The 16578-nt window shown below is 47.5% G+C and overlaps 1 protein-coding gene across 1 annotated transcript in view; it reads left to right on the top strand.

The window, feature by feature from the left end:
- The window catches only part of LOC119973221 (dynein heavy chain 3, axonemal-like), a 714697-nt gene that overhangs the window by 234812 nt on the left and 463307 nt on the right, over positions 1-16578 (top strand). Inside the window, exon 19 of the mRNA XM_038810887.1 lies at positions 4266-4385. Coding sequence (XP_038666815.1) covers positions 4266-4385 — 120 coding nt within the window. The remainder of the gene's footprint in view (positions 1-4265; positions 4386-16578) is intronic.

Genomic DNA, 16578 nt, shown 5'->3' with positions numbered 1-16578 from the left:
GGATAAGGTGGGTGAGTGGACCTAGGTAAAGTGCTCTTTCGGAGGGTTGGTGTAGACTCAATGGGCTAAATGGCCTCCTTCTGCACTGTAGGGATTCCATGATGTAAAGGGTTTATATAAATTTAACAGAATCTCTCTATTTTTCAATTCTATCCCTCTCTTGCATGAACCCTAGCGCTGTAATTGTATCTTTTATATATTATCAGTTGTTAGATGTTTCTCCAAGACACCTGTCAGTAAAGATTCTGTTATTTTTTTCGATCACCAATATTAAGGGTTATGGTGTTCGGGCCGGAAACTGGAGCTGAGTCCACAAAAGATCAGCCATGATCTCATTGAATGGCGGAGCAGGCTCGAGGGGCCAGATGGCCTACTCCTGCTCCTAGTCCTTATGTTCTTATTAAGTTAATTGGTCTATAATTCCCTTGATTGCGCCATCCTCTTTTTACATTTTGGAATAACATTAGATGTTCGCTGTTCCTTTTTTGAAACTACTTTGGTATGGTCCAGTTGTCTTTGATACAATCGTTCCTGTTATTTTCTTCCTGACTACTTTTAATAAGCACAGATGCAATACATCCACATCTGAGGTTTTATCCTCTCTAAGTTTAATTACTTTATTAATTATCTCCTCCTTTCCGCCTGAAATATCTTTCTATCCTGTTTGATTTATTTTTATGATGTTTGTGTCCACCATGTCAGTTTCTCTGTCAAGGAAAATAATTCTTAAATATTTCAGCCATTTTGCTGCTATTGCCTGTGACTTTATCCTGTGTGTCCATTAATAACTCTACCCCGATCGTCTTTGTTATTGGAGGTTCTCTAGAATACTTCACGAGTTCTGTTCCTTGATAATTTAATTCTGCAGTTTCTCTTCGGTTTATATTATCTGAAGTTTAGAAAAATAAGAGCAAAACTCATTGTAACAGGCAGAATTCTGAATGGATTTGAGAGCATCGAGACAGAAATGTCTCCTGGATAGAGAAATCTAGAACATGAAGGCACAGTCTCAGGATACTGGACTATAGGGGGAGAGTGGGAGTGGGATTAGTTTGGGATTGATGCAGGGCTATGTAGAGAGAGCAGGACAGTGGGCTTAGTTTGTGATTGATACAGGGCTATGGGACGAGAGTGGGGCACAGGGATTAGTTTGGGATTGATGGCAATGGGATTTGTTTGGGATTGATGCAGCGTCATGGAGGGAGTGGAGCAGGGGGATTTATACAGGGCTATGAGGAGGTAGTAGGGCAGTGGAATTAGTTTGGGATTGATACAGGGCTATAGGGAGAGATTGGGACGCAGGGATTAGTTTGGAGATTGATACAGGGTTCTGAGAAAATTTGGGAAATGGGATTATTTTGGGATTGCTCTAAAATGGACACACACGGACACAATGGGAGAATGTTGTAAACGTGATTTTATCCTAAATGAGATGAGGAAGAGCCAATTGTGTCAATTTCTCCCCCAATTGAGCCATGTTTGTGACTCTCACACTTTGAATTTCCCCCTTTTGACTTCATATTTGTCTTTAACAAACCCTTGAAGGAGGACATGTTGGTTGATAATTTTCAGAATACACCTACCGATCCCTCGTTCACTTCCTAGTATTCAGATAAATTTATACATTACAACGCCAATATGTGTATCCTCACAATGATGTGAGTTGCTCAGAATGGCTGAAAATCTGTCTGGGATCCTGATAAACTGAGTATCAGCCTTCAATTATGGGCTCCAGGGTAACCTGCAGAACTACAGCCAGCCCATCGCTCTATGGCCCTTTGCCAGGGCACAGAATATATTTGACACTGCTGTGTCTGACGTACCACAACATCAATGGTAAGCTTATCTGTGTGCCTGGTCGTCTGGGGTTGAGTCTAAACTGTGAACTTTTCTCACCATATCAACCATGGAGGAGACCCAAAGATTTTACATCACCCCATCACCTCCAGGAGGTATCAGTCTGGATATTCTGAAGGTTAATGGGGTCAGCAGCAGTCTCATGGTGGTTTTGGTGTCTGGTATGGTGTGGCTTTCCTGAGCTTGTGACAACTCTGATCTCTGCAGAGACTGATCTCTTTTTAAAAAAAAAGAATTTCTGTGCAACTGATGGACAAGATTCACTTTTTAAACCTTAACAAAGTAAAATCAGCATGGATCAAATATTAACGAGCAGGCAACTGAAACATTAAACTAAAGAGAAAGGCAAGTTTTGCATTCACTAACAAAACCAAACTATGTCTTTTGAAACACATCAATGCCACACTGATGGCAAAGATGTAATATTACACGAACAGTCGCAAAGTCACTCTCAGTTCTCAAGTAGGTTCACTTTTCCCCACCACATCAAGTTGAAACCTCCAGTGCCCTTGGCAATCATTCCACTGACCGCAGTTTTCCTGGATATGATTACCACCAGTAAGGCACACTTTGTGACTCTGTGCCTTAAAAATTCAAGAGCTTCATCTATTCTGATCCCTTTCTTTTGATTAGAAACCAAACTCTCCCCAGCATCTTTCTTGGTCCTGCTTTCTCTGTGTCAAACAGCAGCCATCCATTCTCTGTGAGATACTGTGAAAAAGCAGTTAAAATTGCCACCTATATCAGTGGGTTTCTGTTCAGGTTTCTCTCTCCATAGCAACATGATCACATAGGCATGTCTCTGAGCTGAGGTGTTTCCCTGGAATTCTGGTTTATTTTGAGTTAAAGATACATTTCAAAACAACATTCATGACACCATCTATTGTGCTGCAGATTTGTGCCTTCCAGTGCATCTGTTTACAGTGAATGTTGTATGTTTACAAGAATCATAGAATCTCTACAATGCAGAGCAAGGCCATTCAGCCCATTAAGTCTGCACCAACTCTCTGAAAGAGCACCCTACCGTGGCCCACTCCCCTGCCACATTCCCATAACCCTACCCATCCTATGGACACTAAGGGGAAATTTAGAATGGCCACCTAACCTGTACATCTTTGGACTGTGGGAGAACACCGGAGCGGCAGGAGGAAACCCACAGGCACGAAGAGAAAGTGCAAACTCCACACAGTTTGTGTAAACTCCACACTAAAGTTCAGAATCGAACTCGGATCCCTGGCACTATGTGGCTGCTGTGCTAACCACTGTGCCACCGTGCTGCCCTTATTTAACTAATTAATAGAACATAGAACATAGAACGATACAGCGCAGTACAGGCCCTTCGGCCCTCGATGTTGCACCGACATGGAAAAAAAAATCTAAAGGCCATCTAACCTACACTATGCCCTTATCATCCATATGCTTATCCAATAAATTTTTAAATGCCCTCAATGTTGGCGAGTTCACTACTGTTGCAGGTAGGGCATTCCACGGCCTCACCACTCTTTGCGTAAAAAACCCACCTCTGACCTCTGTCCTATATCTATTACCCCTCAATTTAAGGCTATGTCCCCTCGTGCTAGCCACCTCCATCCGCGGGAGAAGGCTCTCGCTGTCCACCCTATCTAACCCTCTGATCATTTTGTATGCCTCTATTAAGTCACCTCTTAACCTTCTTCTCTCTAACGAAAACAACCTCAAGTGCATCAGCCTTTCCTCATAAGATTTTCCCTCCATACCAGGCAACATCCTGGTAAATCTCCTCTGCACCCGTTCCAAAGCTTCCACGTCCTTCCTATAATGAGGCGACCAGAACTGTACGCAATACTCCAAATGCGGCCGTACTAGAGTTTTGTACAACTGCAACATGACCTCATGGCTCCGGAACTCAATCCCTCCACCAATAAAGGCCAACACACCATAGGCCTTCTTCACAACCCTATCAACCTGGGTGGCAACTTTCAGGGATCTATGTACATGGACACCGAGATCCCTCTGCTCATCCACACTGCCAAGAATTTTACCATTAGCCAAATATTCCACATTTCTGTTATTCTTTCCAAAGTGAATCACCTCACACTTCTCCACATTAAACTCCATTTGCCACCTCTCAGCCCAGCTCTGCAGCTTATCTATGTCCCTCTGTAACCTGCAACATCCTTCCGCACTGTCTACAACTCCACCGACTTTAGTGTCGTCTGCAAATTTACTCACCCATCCTTCTGCGCCCTCCTCTAGGTCATTTATAAAAATGACAAACAGCAACGGCCCCAGAACAGATCCTTGTGGTACGCCACTCGTAACTGAACTCCATTCTGAACATTTCCCATCAACTACCACTCTCTGTCTTCTTTCAACTAGCCAATTTCTGATCCACATCTCTAAATCACTAATGATCTTCTATTTTGCAGTGTGTTGTGTTTAATTGTTCCGATGGACTAGACTACAAAGCGATGGGGAAGTTTTTCAAAGGTCTGGTACAGTCTGGAGCTTGGGCCTGTTTTGATGAATTCAACCGTATAGAGCTGGAGGTAATTTAAACAATTTTAGAATTAAACTTTAAACAAAATCATATTATAATTTTGATATTAACGAACAATCAACAGACATTACAGTTGTTAACATTTTACACTTACTCTTTGAAGTGCAAAGCTGGCAAATTAAATGTATTTATAAAAATTATAATTTGCATTATTTCTAATGATTCTGGATATAAATTGTTACGAAACCCAAACTTACCTTGTTAAGTTCAAAGTCTGCACTTCGATTGTCGATGGACCTCAGACTTACTGTGCATGTGCAGGCTGGGAGCGAGCTGCACATGCTCAGTTCTACAACTTTACCTTGTTCAGGCCCAGGAAATGTCCTTCCGCAGGCTCAGGGAAAGGGGACAGGGAAATGGTCCCAAGAAGTGTTCCAGGCCAGGAACAAGGAGTGGGGACAGGTAGAGGTCCCTAAAGGAAGTCTCAGGTATGGGACAAAGACACTGGGCAGAAAAAGGCCTCAGTTAAGCTCAATTAAGTTCAGTTGAAAGAAAAGAGCAGAGAAGTAGGTTCTAAATTAGAGAAAGGATGTGGGGAGCAGACTTTAAGTAAAGAGGGCTAGTGAATTGGAGCAGGAGCATTCTGCTCAGTGTGGTCAAAGATCTGAAGCTGTACCAGTCATTTGGTACTTGAGTGTATACACAGGAATCCAGGGAACATAATCTTGGAAGGTGAGGTAGAAAGCTTGCAAGGTGGACCATCAATGAAACCATCTGAGTTGGAGTGACTTTTGGAGATAATTCCAAGGCGAGATCTTCAAAAGTGAAGATTGTAAACCTTTGTGAAAAAGAATAGAGTTACGACGAGACTGATTGACTCAATGTGTTGATGGATGCCTGGGTGGGTTTTGTAGAAATCCATGGAATCTGTTTTGGTTACATCTGCCACTTATTGTGTGGTGTGTTCAACCATAGCTTTCCTGTTCATTCATGTGTACCTCTCTTATCCCTCAATGTTAGAGTGTAAGATTGATATTGTAAATTGTTTTATCTTTCTGATTTTTTGATAGTGAAGTTTATTTTTGTTTCTTAAAAAGTTCTGGAATCTATGACTTTATTCACTGAGCATGTGTCTCGGATCTCTGTCTACTTGAAACAAAATGCTATTGGTCCTAATTAGATCTTGCCAACAACTGAGGGTTCTGGTCTACAATCATAACACAATGAAAAATTCATTTAATTTATTAATTCACTGTAGGTATTTCCATTTTACCTACATTTCTCTTCAATCCGTACCAGTCCCCAGCATTTCTATTTATTATTAAATTCCTACATGTGGCTTCAAAACAGAGAATAGGGTGGGATAGACCATTGTGCCCATTGTTCAGCCATTGCCCTCCACCTCTAACCTATGCGGAGTATGAAAATCAGGTAAGCTTTTTTTCTCTCTCCAATTGTCAAGTGGGTAAATGGAAGGGATGGCAGAGAGGGCAGTGCAATGTTCCTCGTGCAGGGTGTTCCAGGTGAGGGACACCGTCAGTGGCCCTGCTGAGTTCACCTGCGAGAAGTGCACCCATCTCCAGCTCCTCAAAGACTGTGTTAGGGAACTGGAGCTGGAACTGGATGAACTGAGGATCATTCGGGAGGCAGAGTCGAGGGATGTAGTTACGCCTAAGAATGAAGGTAGCTGGGTGACGTTGAAAAGGAGGGGGACGAAGCAGTTAGTGCAGGGATCCCCTGCGGTTGTTCCCCTCAATAACAGGTATACCGTTTTGGATACTGTTGGGGGGGGTGGAACATACCAAAGGTAAGCCACGGTGACCAGGTCTCTGGCACTGAGTCTGTCCCTGTGGCTCAGAACGGAAGTGGGGAGAGGAGAGCATTAGTTATTGGAGACTCTATAGTTAGAGGTACAGATAGGCGGTTCTGTAGCAATGATAGAGACTCACGGTTGGTGTGTTGCCTCCCGGGTGCCAAGGTCCGTGACGTCTCTGATTGTGTTTTCAGGATCCTGAACGGGGAGGGGGAGCAGCCACAAGTCGTGGTACACATCGGTACCAACGACATAGATAGGAAAAGGGACGGGGATGTAAAACAGGAATTCAGGGAGCTAGGGTGAAAGCTGAGAGCCAGGACAGACAGTGTTGTCATCTCTGGTTTGCTGCCAGTGCCACGTGCTGGCGAGGTGAGGAACAGGGAGAGAGTGCAGTTAAACACGTTGCTACAGGGATGGTGTAGGAGAGAGGGTTTCAGTTACTTGGATAATTGGAGCACATTCTGGAGAAGGTGGGACCTGTACAAACAGGACGGGTTACACATTAACCAGAGGGGCACCAATATCCTGGGAGAGAAATTTGCTACAGCTATTCGGGGGGGGGTTTAAACTAATTTGGCAGGGGGATGGGAAACTGATTTGTAGTCCAGGAGATAGCGTTGCTGGAGTTCAGGAAGCTGAGGGCAGTTCAGTACTGAAGAAGGTACCAAGGTCACAAGAGTGGACCTGCAGGCATGAAGATAGCTTGGAGTATATCTACCTCAATGCGAGGAGCATCAGGAATAAGGTTGGTGAGCTTGAAGCATGGATTGGTACCTGGGACTGCGACGTTGTCACTATTACGGAGCCGTGGATGGAACAGGGGCAGGAATGGTTGTTGGAGGTTCCGGGGTTTAGATGTTTCAGTAAGATTAGGGAAGGTGGTAAAACAGGTGGAGGAGTGGCATTGTTAATCAAGGATAGTATAATGGCTGCAGAAAGGCAGTTTGAGGAGGATCTGTCTACTGAGGTAGTGTGGGCTGAAGTTAGAAATATGAAAGGAGCGGTCACTTTGTTAGTTTTCTACAGGCCCCCAAACAGTAACAGAGATGTGGAGCAAAAGATTGCAATGCAGATTTTGGATATGTGCAGTTACTCTGGAGAAGGTGGGACCTGTACAAACAGGACGGGTTACACATTAACCAGAGGGGCACCAATATCCTGGCACAGGGTAGTTGTCATGGGTGACTTTAACTTTCCAAATATTGATTGGAACTACTATAATTCAAATAGTTTGGATGGGGCTGTTTTTATCCAGTGTGTGCAGGAGGGTTTCCTCACACAATATGTGGACAGACCGACAAGAGGCGGGGCCACATTGGATTTGGTACTGGGTAATGAACCGGGCCAAGTGTTAGATTTGGTTGTGGGAGAGCACTTTGGAGATAGTGACCACAATTCGGTGACTTTCACTATAGCAATGGAGAGGGACAGGAACATACAGCAGGGCAAGGTTTATAACTGGGGGAAGGGTAATTACGATGCGATTAGGCAACAATTGGGGAGCATAACATGGAAACAGGAACTGTCAGGGATAGGCACAATTGAGATGTGGAGCTTTTTCAAGGAGCAAATACTGCGAGTCCTTGATATGTATGTCCCTGTCAGGCAGGGAGGAAATGCTCGGGTGAGGGAACCATGGCTTACAAAAGAGGTTGAATGTCTTGTCAAGAGGAAGAAGGGGGCTTATGTAAGATTGAGAAAACAGGGTTCAGTTAGGGCACTTGAGGGATACAAGATAGCTAGGAAGAAGCTCAAGAAAAGGATTAGGAGAGCCAGGAGGGGGCATGAGATGTCCTTGGTAGGTCGGATCAAGGAAAACACCATGGCTTTTTACACTAATGTGAGGAATAAAAGAATGACCAAGGTGAAGTTAGAGCCGGTCTAGGACAGTAGTGGGAACTGTGCATAAGAACATAAGAACTAGGAGCAGGAGTAGGCCATATGGCCCCTCGAGCCTGCTCTGCCATTCAATGAGATCATGGCAGATCTTTTGTGGACTCAGTTCCACTTTCCGGCCTGAACACCATAACCCTTTATTCAAAAAACTATCTATCTTTACCTTAAAAACATGTAATGAAGGAGCCTCAACCGCTTCACTGGGCAAGGAATTCCATAGATTCACAACCCTTTGGGTGAAGGAGTTCCTCCTAAACACAGTCCTAAATCTACTTCCCCTTATTTTGAGGCTCTGCCCCCTAGATCTGCTTTCACCCGCCAGTGGAAACAACCTGCCAGCATCTATCCTATCTATTCCCTTCATAATTTTATATGTTTCTATAAGAGCCCCCTCATCCTTCCAAATTCTAACGAGCACACTCCCAGTCTACTCAACCTCTCCTTGTAATCCAACCCCTTCAGGTGTGGGATTAACCTCGTGAATCTCCTCTGCACACCCTCCAGCACCATTACGTCCTTTCTCAGGTAAGGGGACCAAAACTGAACACAATACTCCAGGTGTAGCTTCACTAACACCTTTTACAATTGCAGCATAACCTCCCTAGTCTTAAACTCCATCCCTCTAGCAATGAAGGACAAAATTCCACTCGCTTTCTTAATCACCTGTTACACCTGTGAACCAACTTTTTGCAACTCATGCACAAGCACACCAAGGTCTCTGCACAGCAGCATGTTTTAATATTTTATCATTTAAATAATAATCCATTTTGCTGTTATTCCTACCAAAATGGATAACCTCACATTTGTCAACATTGTATTCCATCTGCCAGACCCTAGCCCATTCTCTTAACCTATCCAAATCCCTCTGCAGACTTCCTGTATCCTCTGCACTTTTTGCTTTACCATTCATCTTAGTGTCGTCTGCAAACTTGGACATATTGCCCTTGGTCCCCAACTCCAAATCATCTATGTAAATTATGCACAATTGTGGGCCCAACACTGATCCCTGAGGGACACCACTAGCGACAGATTGCCAACCAGAGAAACACCCATTAATCCCCACTCTTTGCTTTCTATTAATTAACCAATCCTCTATCCATGCTATTACTTTACCCTTAATGCCATGCATCTTTATCTTCTGCAGCAACCTTTTGTGTGCCACCTTGTCAAAGGCTTTCTGGAAATCCAGATATACCACATCCATTGGCTCCCCGTTATCTACTGCACTGGTAATGTCCTCAAAAAATTCCACTAAATTAGTTTGGCACGATCTGCCCTTTATGAACCCATGGTGCGCTGCCCAATGGGACAATTTCCATCCAGATGCCTCGCTATTTCTTCTTTGATGATAGATTCGAGTGTCTTCCCTACTACCGAAGTTAAGCTCACTGGCCTATAATTACCCACTTTCTGCCTACCTCCTTTTTTAAACAGTGGTGTCACGTTTGCTCATTTCCAATCCGCCGGGACCACCCCAGAGTCCAGTGAATTTTGGTAAATTATCACTAGTGATTTGCAATTTCCCTAGCCATCTCTTTTAGCACTCTGTGATGCATTCCATTAGGGCCAGGAGACTTGTCTACCTTTTGCCCATCACTACCTCCTTAGTGATAACAATCATCTCAAGGTCCTCCCCTGTCATAGCCTCATTTCTATCAGTCACTGGCATGTTATTTGTGTCTTCCACTGTGAAGACCGACCCAAAAAACCTGTTCAGTTCCTCAACTATTTCCTCATCTCCCATTATTAATCTCTCTTCTCATCCTCTAAAGTACCAATATTTACCTTAGCCACTCTTTTTTGTTTTATATTTGTAGAAACTTTTACTATCTGTTTTATATGCTGAGCAAGTTTACTCTCATAATCTATCTTACTCTTCTTTATAGCTTTTTAGTAGATTTCTGTTGCCCCCTAAAGATTTCCCAGTCCTCTAGTCTCGCACTAATCTTGCCACTTTGTATGCTTTTTTTCTTCAATTTGATACTCTCCCTTATTTCCTCAGATATCCACGGTCAATTTTCCCTCTTTCTACCATCCTTCCTTGTTGTTGGTATAAACCTTTGCTGAGCACTGTGAAAAATCGCTTGGAAGGTGCCTCAACTGTTTCACCATAAAGTCTTTTCTCCCAGCCTACCTTAGCTAGCTCTTCTCTCATCCCATTGTAATCTCCTTTGTTTAAGCACAAAACACTAGTGTTTGATTTTACCTTCTCACCCTCCATCTGTATTTTAAATTCCACCATATTGCCCATCCCTTTGAGAAGGTGATGCTGAGCTACCTTATTGAATCACTGCAGTTCCTGTGATATAGGTTGTTGATTGCTCCACATGCCTCAGTTCCACAATCACAAGCAACCTGTCACTTGATGCTAAAATCAATATTCACATCACAAAAGCTGCAGCTGTTATGTCTCGACACCGACAACGTCCTCGCCACCCCCTTCCAGAACTACTCCAGTGCCGGGCATGCCCAGAACATATGGGCATGGTTCGCTGGACTCCCCGAACACCTGACACACCTATCTTCGCCCCCAAAGAACTTACTCATCCTAGACCCGGAGATGTGGGCCTGGTGCAGCACCTTGAATTGGATGAGGCTAAGCCGCGCACATGAGGACTGGAGGATAGCAAATGTGGTCCCTTTGTTCAAGAAGGGGAGTAGAGATAACCCCGGTAACTATAGGCCGGTGAGCCTAACGACTGGTGGGTAAAGTCTTGGAGAGGATTATAAAAGATACGATTTATAATCATCTAGATAGGAATAATATGATTAGGGATAGTCAGCATGGTTTTGTGAAGGGTAGGTCATGCCTCACAAACCTTATCGAGTTCTTTGAGAAGGTGACTGAACAGGTAGACGAGGGTAGAGCAGTTGATGTGGTGTATATGGATTTCAGTAAAGCGTTTGATAAGGTTCCCCACGGTCGGCTATTGCAGAAAATACGGAGGCTGGGGATTGAGGGTGATTTAGAGATGTGGATCAGAAATTGGCTAGTTGAAAGAAGACAGAGAGTGGTAGTTGATGGGAAATGTTCAGAATGGAGTGCAGTTACGAGTGGCGTACCACAAGGATCTGTTCTGGGGCCGTTGCTGTTTGTCATTTTTATAAATGACCTAGAGGAGGGCGCAGAAGGATGGGTGAGTAAATTTGCAGACGACACTAAAGTCGGTGGAGTTGTAGACAGTGCGGAAGGATGTTGCAGGTTACAGAGGGACATAGATAAGCTGCGCAGAGCGGGCTGAGAGGTGGCAAATGGAGTTTAATGTGGAGAAGTGTGAGGTGATTCACTTTGGAAAGAATAACAGGAATGCGGAATATTTGGCTAATGGTAAAATTCTTGGTAGTGTGGATGAGCAGAGGGATCTCGGTGTCCATGTACATAGATCCCTGAAAGTTGCCACCCAGGTTGATAGGGTTGTGAAGAAGGCCTATGGGTGTTGGCCTTTATTGGTAGAGGGATTGAGTTCCGGAGCCATGAGGTCATGATGCAGCTGTACCAAACTCTGGTACGGCCGCATTTGGAGTATTGCGTACAGTTCTGGTCGCCTCATTATAGGAAGGACGTGGAAGCTTTGGAACGGGTGCAGAGGAGATTTACCAGGATGTTGCCTGGTATGGAGGGAAAATCTTATGAGGAAAGGCTGATGGACTTGAGGTTGTTTTCGTTAGAGAGAAGAAGGTTAAGAGGTGACTTAATAGAGGCATACAAAATGATCAGAGGGTTAGATAGGGTGGACAGCGAGAGCCTTCTCCCGCGGATGGAGGTGGCTAGCACGAGGGGACATAGCCTTAAATTGAGGGGTAATAGATATAGGACAGAGGTCAGAGGTGGGTTTTTTACGCAAAGAGTGGTGAGGCCGTGGAATGCCCTACCTGCAACAGTAGTGAACTCGCCAACATTGAGGGCATTTAAAAATTTATTGGACAAGCATATGGATGATAAGGGCATAGTGTAGGTTAGATGGCCTTTAGTTTTTTTTTCCATGTCGGTGCAACATCGAGGGCCGAAGGGCCTGTACTGCGCTGTATCGTTCTATGTTCTATGAGGAAGAGTTAACCCTCTCAGGGCATCAGCCCATGTCCCATCTTCGATCTGTTCTCCCAGTTCCCCCCCACTTAGCTTTCAGCTCCTCTACTGACGCCTCCTCCACCTCCTGCATAACCTTGTAGATATCAGACATCTTCCCCTCCCCGACCCAGACCCCCAAAAGCACCCTGTCACTCACCCCCCTCGCGGGAAGCGAAGGGAATCCTTCCACCTGCCGCCTAGCAAACGCCTTTACCTGCAGATACCTGAACATGTTCCCCGGGGGGAGCCCAAATTTCTCCTCCAACTCCCCCAGGCTCGCAAACCTCCCATCAATGAACAGGTCCCTCAGCGTGTCTGATGCCCGCTATGTGCCAACCCTGGAACCCCCCATCAATGTTCCCCGGGACAAACCAATGGTTCCCCCTTAACTGAGCCTCCATCGGGCGGCACGGTGGCACAGTCGTTAGCATTGCTGCCTACGGCGCTGAGGACCCGGGTTCGAATCCCGGCCCTGGGTCACTGTCTGTGAGGAGTTTGCACATTCTCCCCGTGTCTGCGTGGGTTTCACCCCCACAACCCAAAGATGTGCAGGGTAGGTGGATTGGCCACGCTAAATTGCCCCTTAATTGGAAAAAATGAATTGGATATTCTAAATTTATAAAAAAAAAAACTGAGCCTCCATCGAGCCCCCCACTTCCTCCCATGTCGCCTCCACTGCCCCCAAATCTTGAGGGTAGCCGCCACCACCGGACTCGTGGTATACCTCGTAGGAGGGAGCGGCCACGGCGCTGTTACCAGGGCCCCCAGGCTTGTATCTCCACAGGACGCCCTCTCCATCCATTTCCATGCTGCCCCCTCCCCCTCCATCACCCACTTGCGCACCATCGACACATTGGCCGCCCAATAATACCCCGAGAGATTGGGTAACGCCAGCCCCCCCACCATCTCTACCCCGCTCCAAGAAGACCCTCTTCCCCGGGGTCCCATGCGCCCAAACAAAACTCATGATGCTGCTAGTCACCCTCCTAAAAAAGGCCCTAGGGATAAAGATGGGCAAACACTGAAAGAGGAACAAGAACCTCGGGGGAACCGTCATTTTGACAGACTGCACTCTACCCGCCAGCGATAGCGGCACCATGTCCCACCTTTGAATTCCTCCTCCATCTGCTCCACAAGCCTGGTAAAATTAAGCTTATGGAGAGTCCCCCAACTCCTGGCCACCTGCACCCCCAGGTATCTGAAACTCTTCACTGCCCTTTTAAATGGGAGTCTCCCAATTCCCTCCTCCTGATCACCCGGGTGTACTACAAATACCTCACTCTTGCCTAGATTTAACTTATAGCCCGAAAAGCTCCCAAACTCAGCCAACAGCTCCATCACCCCCTGCATTCTCCCCTCTGGGTCCACCACATACAACAGCAGGTCGTCCGCATACAGCGATACCCTATGTTCTTCCCCACCCCGCACCAGGCCCCTCCACCTCCCCGACTCCCTCAGCGCCAAAGCCAAAGGTTCTATCGCCAGTGCAAAAAGCAAGGGGGACAGGGGGCACCCCTGCCTGGTCCCAAGGTAGAGCCTGAAGTACTCTGATCTCCTTCCATTGGTAACTACACTCACCACCGGGGCCTCATAGAGCAACCTCACCCATTTGATGAACCCCTCCCCGAATCCGAACTGCTCCATCACCTTCCACAGGTACCCCCACTCAACTCTATCAAACGCCTTATCTGCATCCAGCGCCACCACTATCTCCGCCTCCCCCTCCACCGCCGGCATCATAATAACATTTAACAATCTCCGCACATTCGTGTAGAGCTGCCTTCCTTTGACAAATCCTGTCTGATCCTCGTGTATCACCCATGGCACACAGTCCTCTATCCTGGTGGCCAGCAACTTAGCGTCAACATTGAGGAGCGAGATTGGCCTGTACGATCCACACTGCAAGGGGTCCTTATCCTGCTTCAGGATCAGAGAGATCAGCGCCCGTGACATAGTCGGGGGCAAAGCCCCCCCCCCTCCATTGAAGGCTCGCACCAACAGACCCCCAGATCCGATATAAAATTCCACCGGGAACCCATCCAGCCCCGGCGCCTTACCTGACTGCATTTGACCAATCCCCCTGACTAGCTCCTCCAACTCTATCGGCGCCCCCAGCCCCTCCACCAGCTCCTCTTGCACCTTTGGGAAACGTACCTGTTCATGAAGCTCTCCATCCCCCCCCCCCCCATCGGTGGCTCCGACCGGTACAGTTCCTCGTAGAAGTCCCTAAAGACCCCGTTCGCCTCTGCCCCCTTCTGCACCACATTCCCACCCTTATCTGTCACTCCACCAATTTCCCTAGCCGCATCTCGCCTACGGAGCTGATGCGCCAACATCCTGCTCGCCTTCTCCCATACTCATATACCGCGCCTTGCGCCCTCCTCCACTGTGTCTCCGCCTTTCATTGAAGGCTCGCACCAACAGGGGGCCCACCAGATCCGCATACTTTTATAAAATTCCACCGGGAACCCATCCAAGTCGAACTTAGCCTGCAAACTACGCCGTTCCCCAGCAACCCCTCCTCCGGTGCCTCCGCGTACCTCCTATCCACATCCAGGAGCTCCCCCACCAGTCTCTCCCTCTCCCTCTCTCCCTCCCTATGGGCCCGGATGGAAATCAGCTCCCCCCGGATCACTGCTTTCAGAGCCTCCCAGACCGTCCCCACCCGGACCTCCCCCGTGTCGTTGGTCTCAAGATACCCCTCAATACTTCCCCGGACCCTCCTACACACCTCCTCATCAGCCAGCATCCTCACATAGAACATAGAACATACAGCACAGAACAGGCCCTTCGGCCCTCGATGTTGTGCCGAGCAATGATCACCCTACTTAAACCCACGTAACCCGTATACCCGTAACCCAACAATCCCCCCATAACCTTACACTACGGGCAACCTTACATCCAGACGCCACAGCGGGCGCTGGTCCCGCGCCTCCCCCATCTCCAGATCAACCCAGTGCGGAGCATGGTCTGAAATTGCTATGGCCGAATACTCGGCATCCTGCACCTTCGGGATCAATCCCCTGCTCAGGACGAAAAAATCTATTCGGGAGTAAACCCTATGCACATGGGAGAAAAAGGAATACTCCCGCGCCCTCGGCCCCAAACCTCCAGGGATCCACCCCTCCCATCTGGTCCATAATCCCCCTCAGCACCTTGGCCGCCGCCGGCCTCCTACCCGTCCTTGAACTGGACCGGTCCAGTGGGGGATCCAGCACTGTGTTAAAGTCTCCCCCCATGATCAGGCCCCCTGCCTCCCGGTCCGGAATGCGGCCCAACATGCGCCTCATAAAGGCAGCATCATCCCAATTCAGGGCATATACATTAACCAGCACCACCTTCTCTCCCTGCAGCCTACCCTTCACCATAATATATCTGCCCTCCTTGTCTGACACCACCTCAGACGCCTCGAACGCCACCCTCTTCCCCACCAGAATCGCCACCCCCCGGTTCTTCGCGTCTAATCCTGAGTGAAAAACCTGCCCCACCCACCCCTTCCTCAGACGAACCTGGTCCGCCACCTTCAAGTGGGTCTCCTGGAGCATAGCCACGTCCGCCTTCAGCCCCTTCAGATGAGAAAATACCCTAGTTCTCTTGACCGGCCCATTCAGCCCCCTCACGTTCCAGGTGATCAGCCGGATCAGAGGGCACCCCGCCCCCTCCCCCGCCGACTAGCCATAGCTCATCGACTGCTCGCCCCAGGCCAGCACACCCCACCCGAACCGTTCCCCATGGCGATAACGCCTCTCCTCTACCCCCCCGGCCCACACCAGCTCCTTCCTGGACATTCCAGCAGCAACCCGGTATCCCCCCCACCCCCCCAACCCCCCCCCCCCCCTCCCCCCCCCCCCAGGCTAGGACCCCTCCTAGCCGCGACGCACCCTCCATGGTAATTCCGTGAGTCCAACTAATTCTTTATTTGACGTTACATTTTCAAAACTTGTTTTTTTAATATTTCCCTACGTTATCCAAAACCAACTCCGCTGGGCCACCCATATACTAAGGATTTCAGAGTCCCACTGCCAAAGCCACCTGTACCCCTCAGTACCGGAAGCTGGCCCCTGCCCAGTAAAACGGCATTCCTCTCAATCTAGTTCCTCTCCTCAACTATCACAAAATAGTCACTTTTCCTTATATTCTGCTTATGGCCAGAGGAAGCCCCAAATCCCTGCAAAATCCCCATAATGTTCCCAATAGATGCCTCCGGATCCCTTACGTGTAACAATAAATCGTCAGCATATGACAATACCCTGTGCCCCAACACCCCTCCAACTATCCCCTTCCATTCCTTCAAGGCACTCAGCACCATAGCCAACGGCTCAATTCCCTTCACAAACAACAAAGGAGACAGCGGACATCCTCGCCTCGTGCCCCAATGTAACCGATTATATTATTACTACAAACATTAGCAAACGGCGCTGCATATAAATCCCGGATCCAGCCCAAATGTCTTGAATACTG

The sequence above is a fragment of the Scyliorhinus canicula genome, chromosome 11 (assembly GCF_902713615.1).
Source record: "Scyliorhinus canicula chromosome 11, sScyCan1.1, whole genome shotgun sequence".
Lineage (NCBI taxonomy): Eukaryota > Metazoa > Chordata > Chondrichthyes > Carcharhiniformes > Scyliorhinidae > Scyliorhinus > Scyliorhinus canicula.
This window is presented reverse-complemented; position numbering and strand designations above follow the sequence as displayed.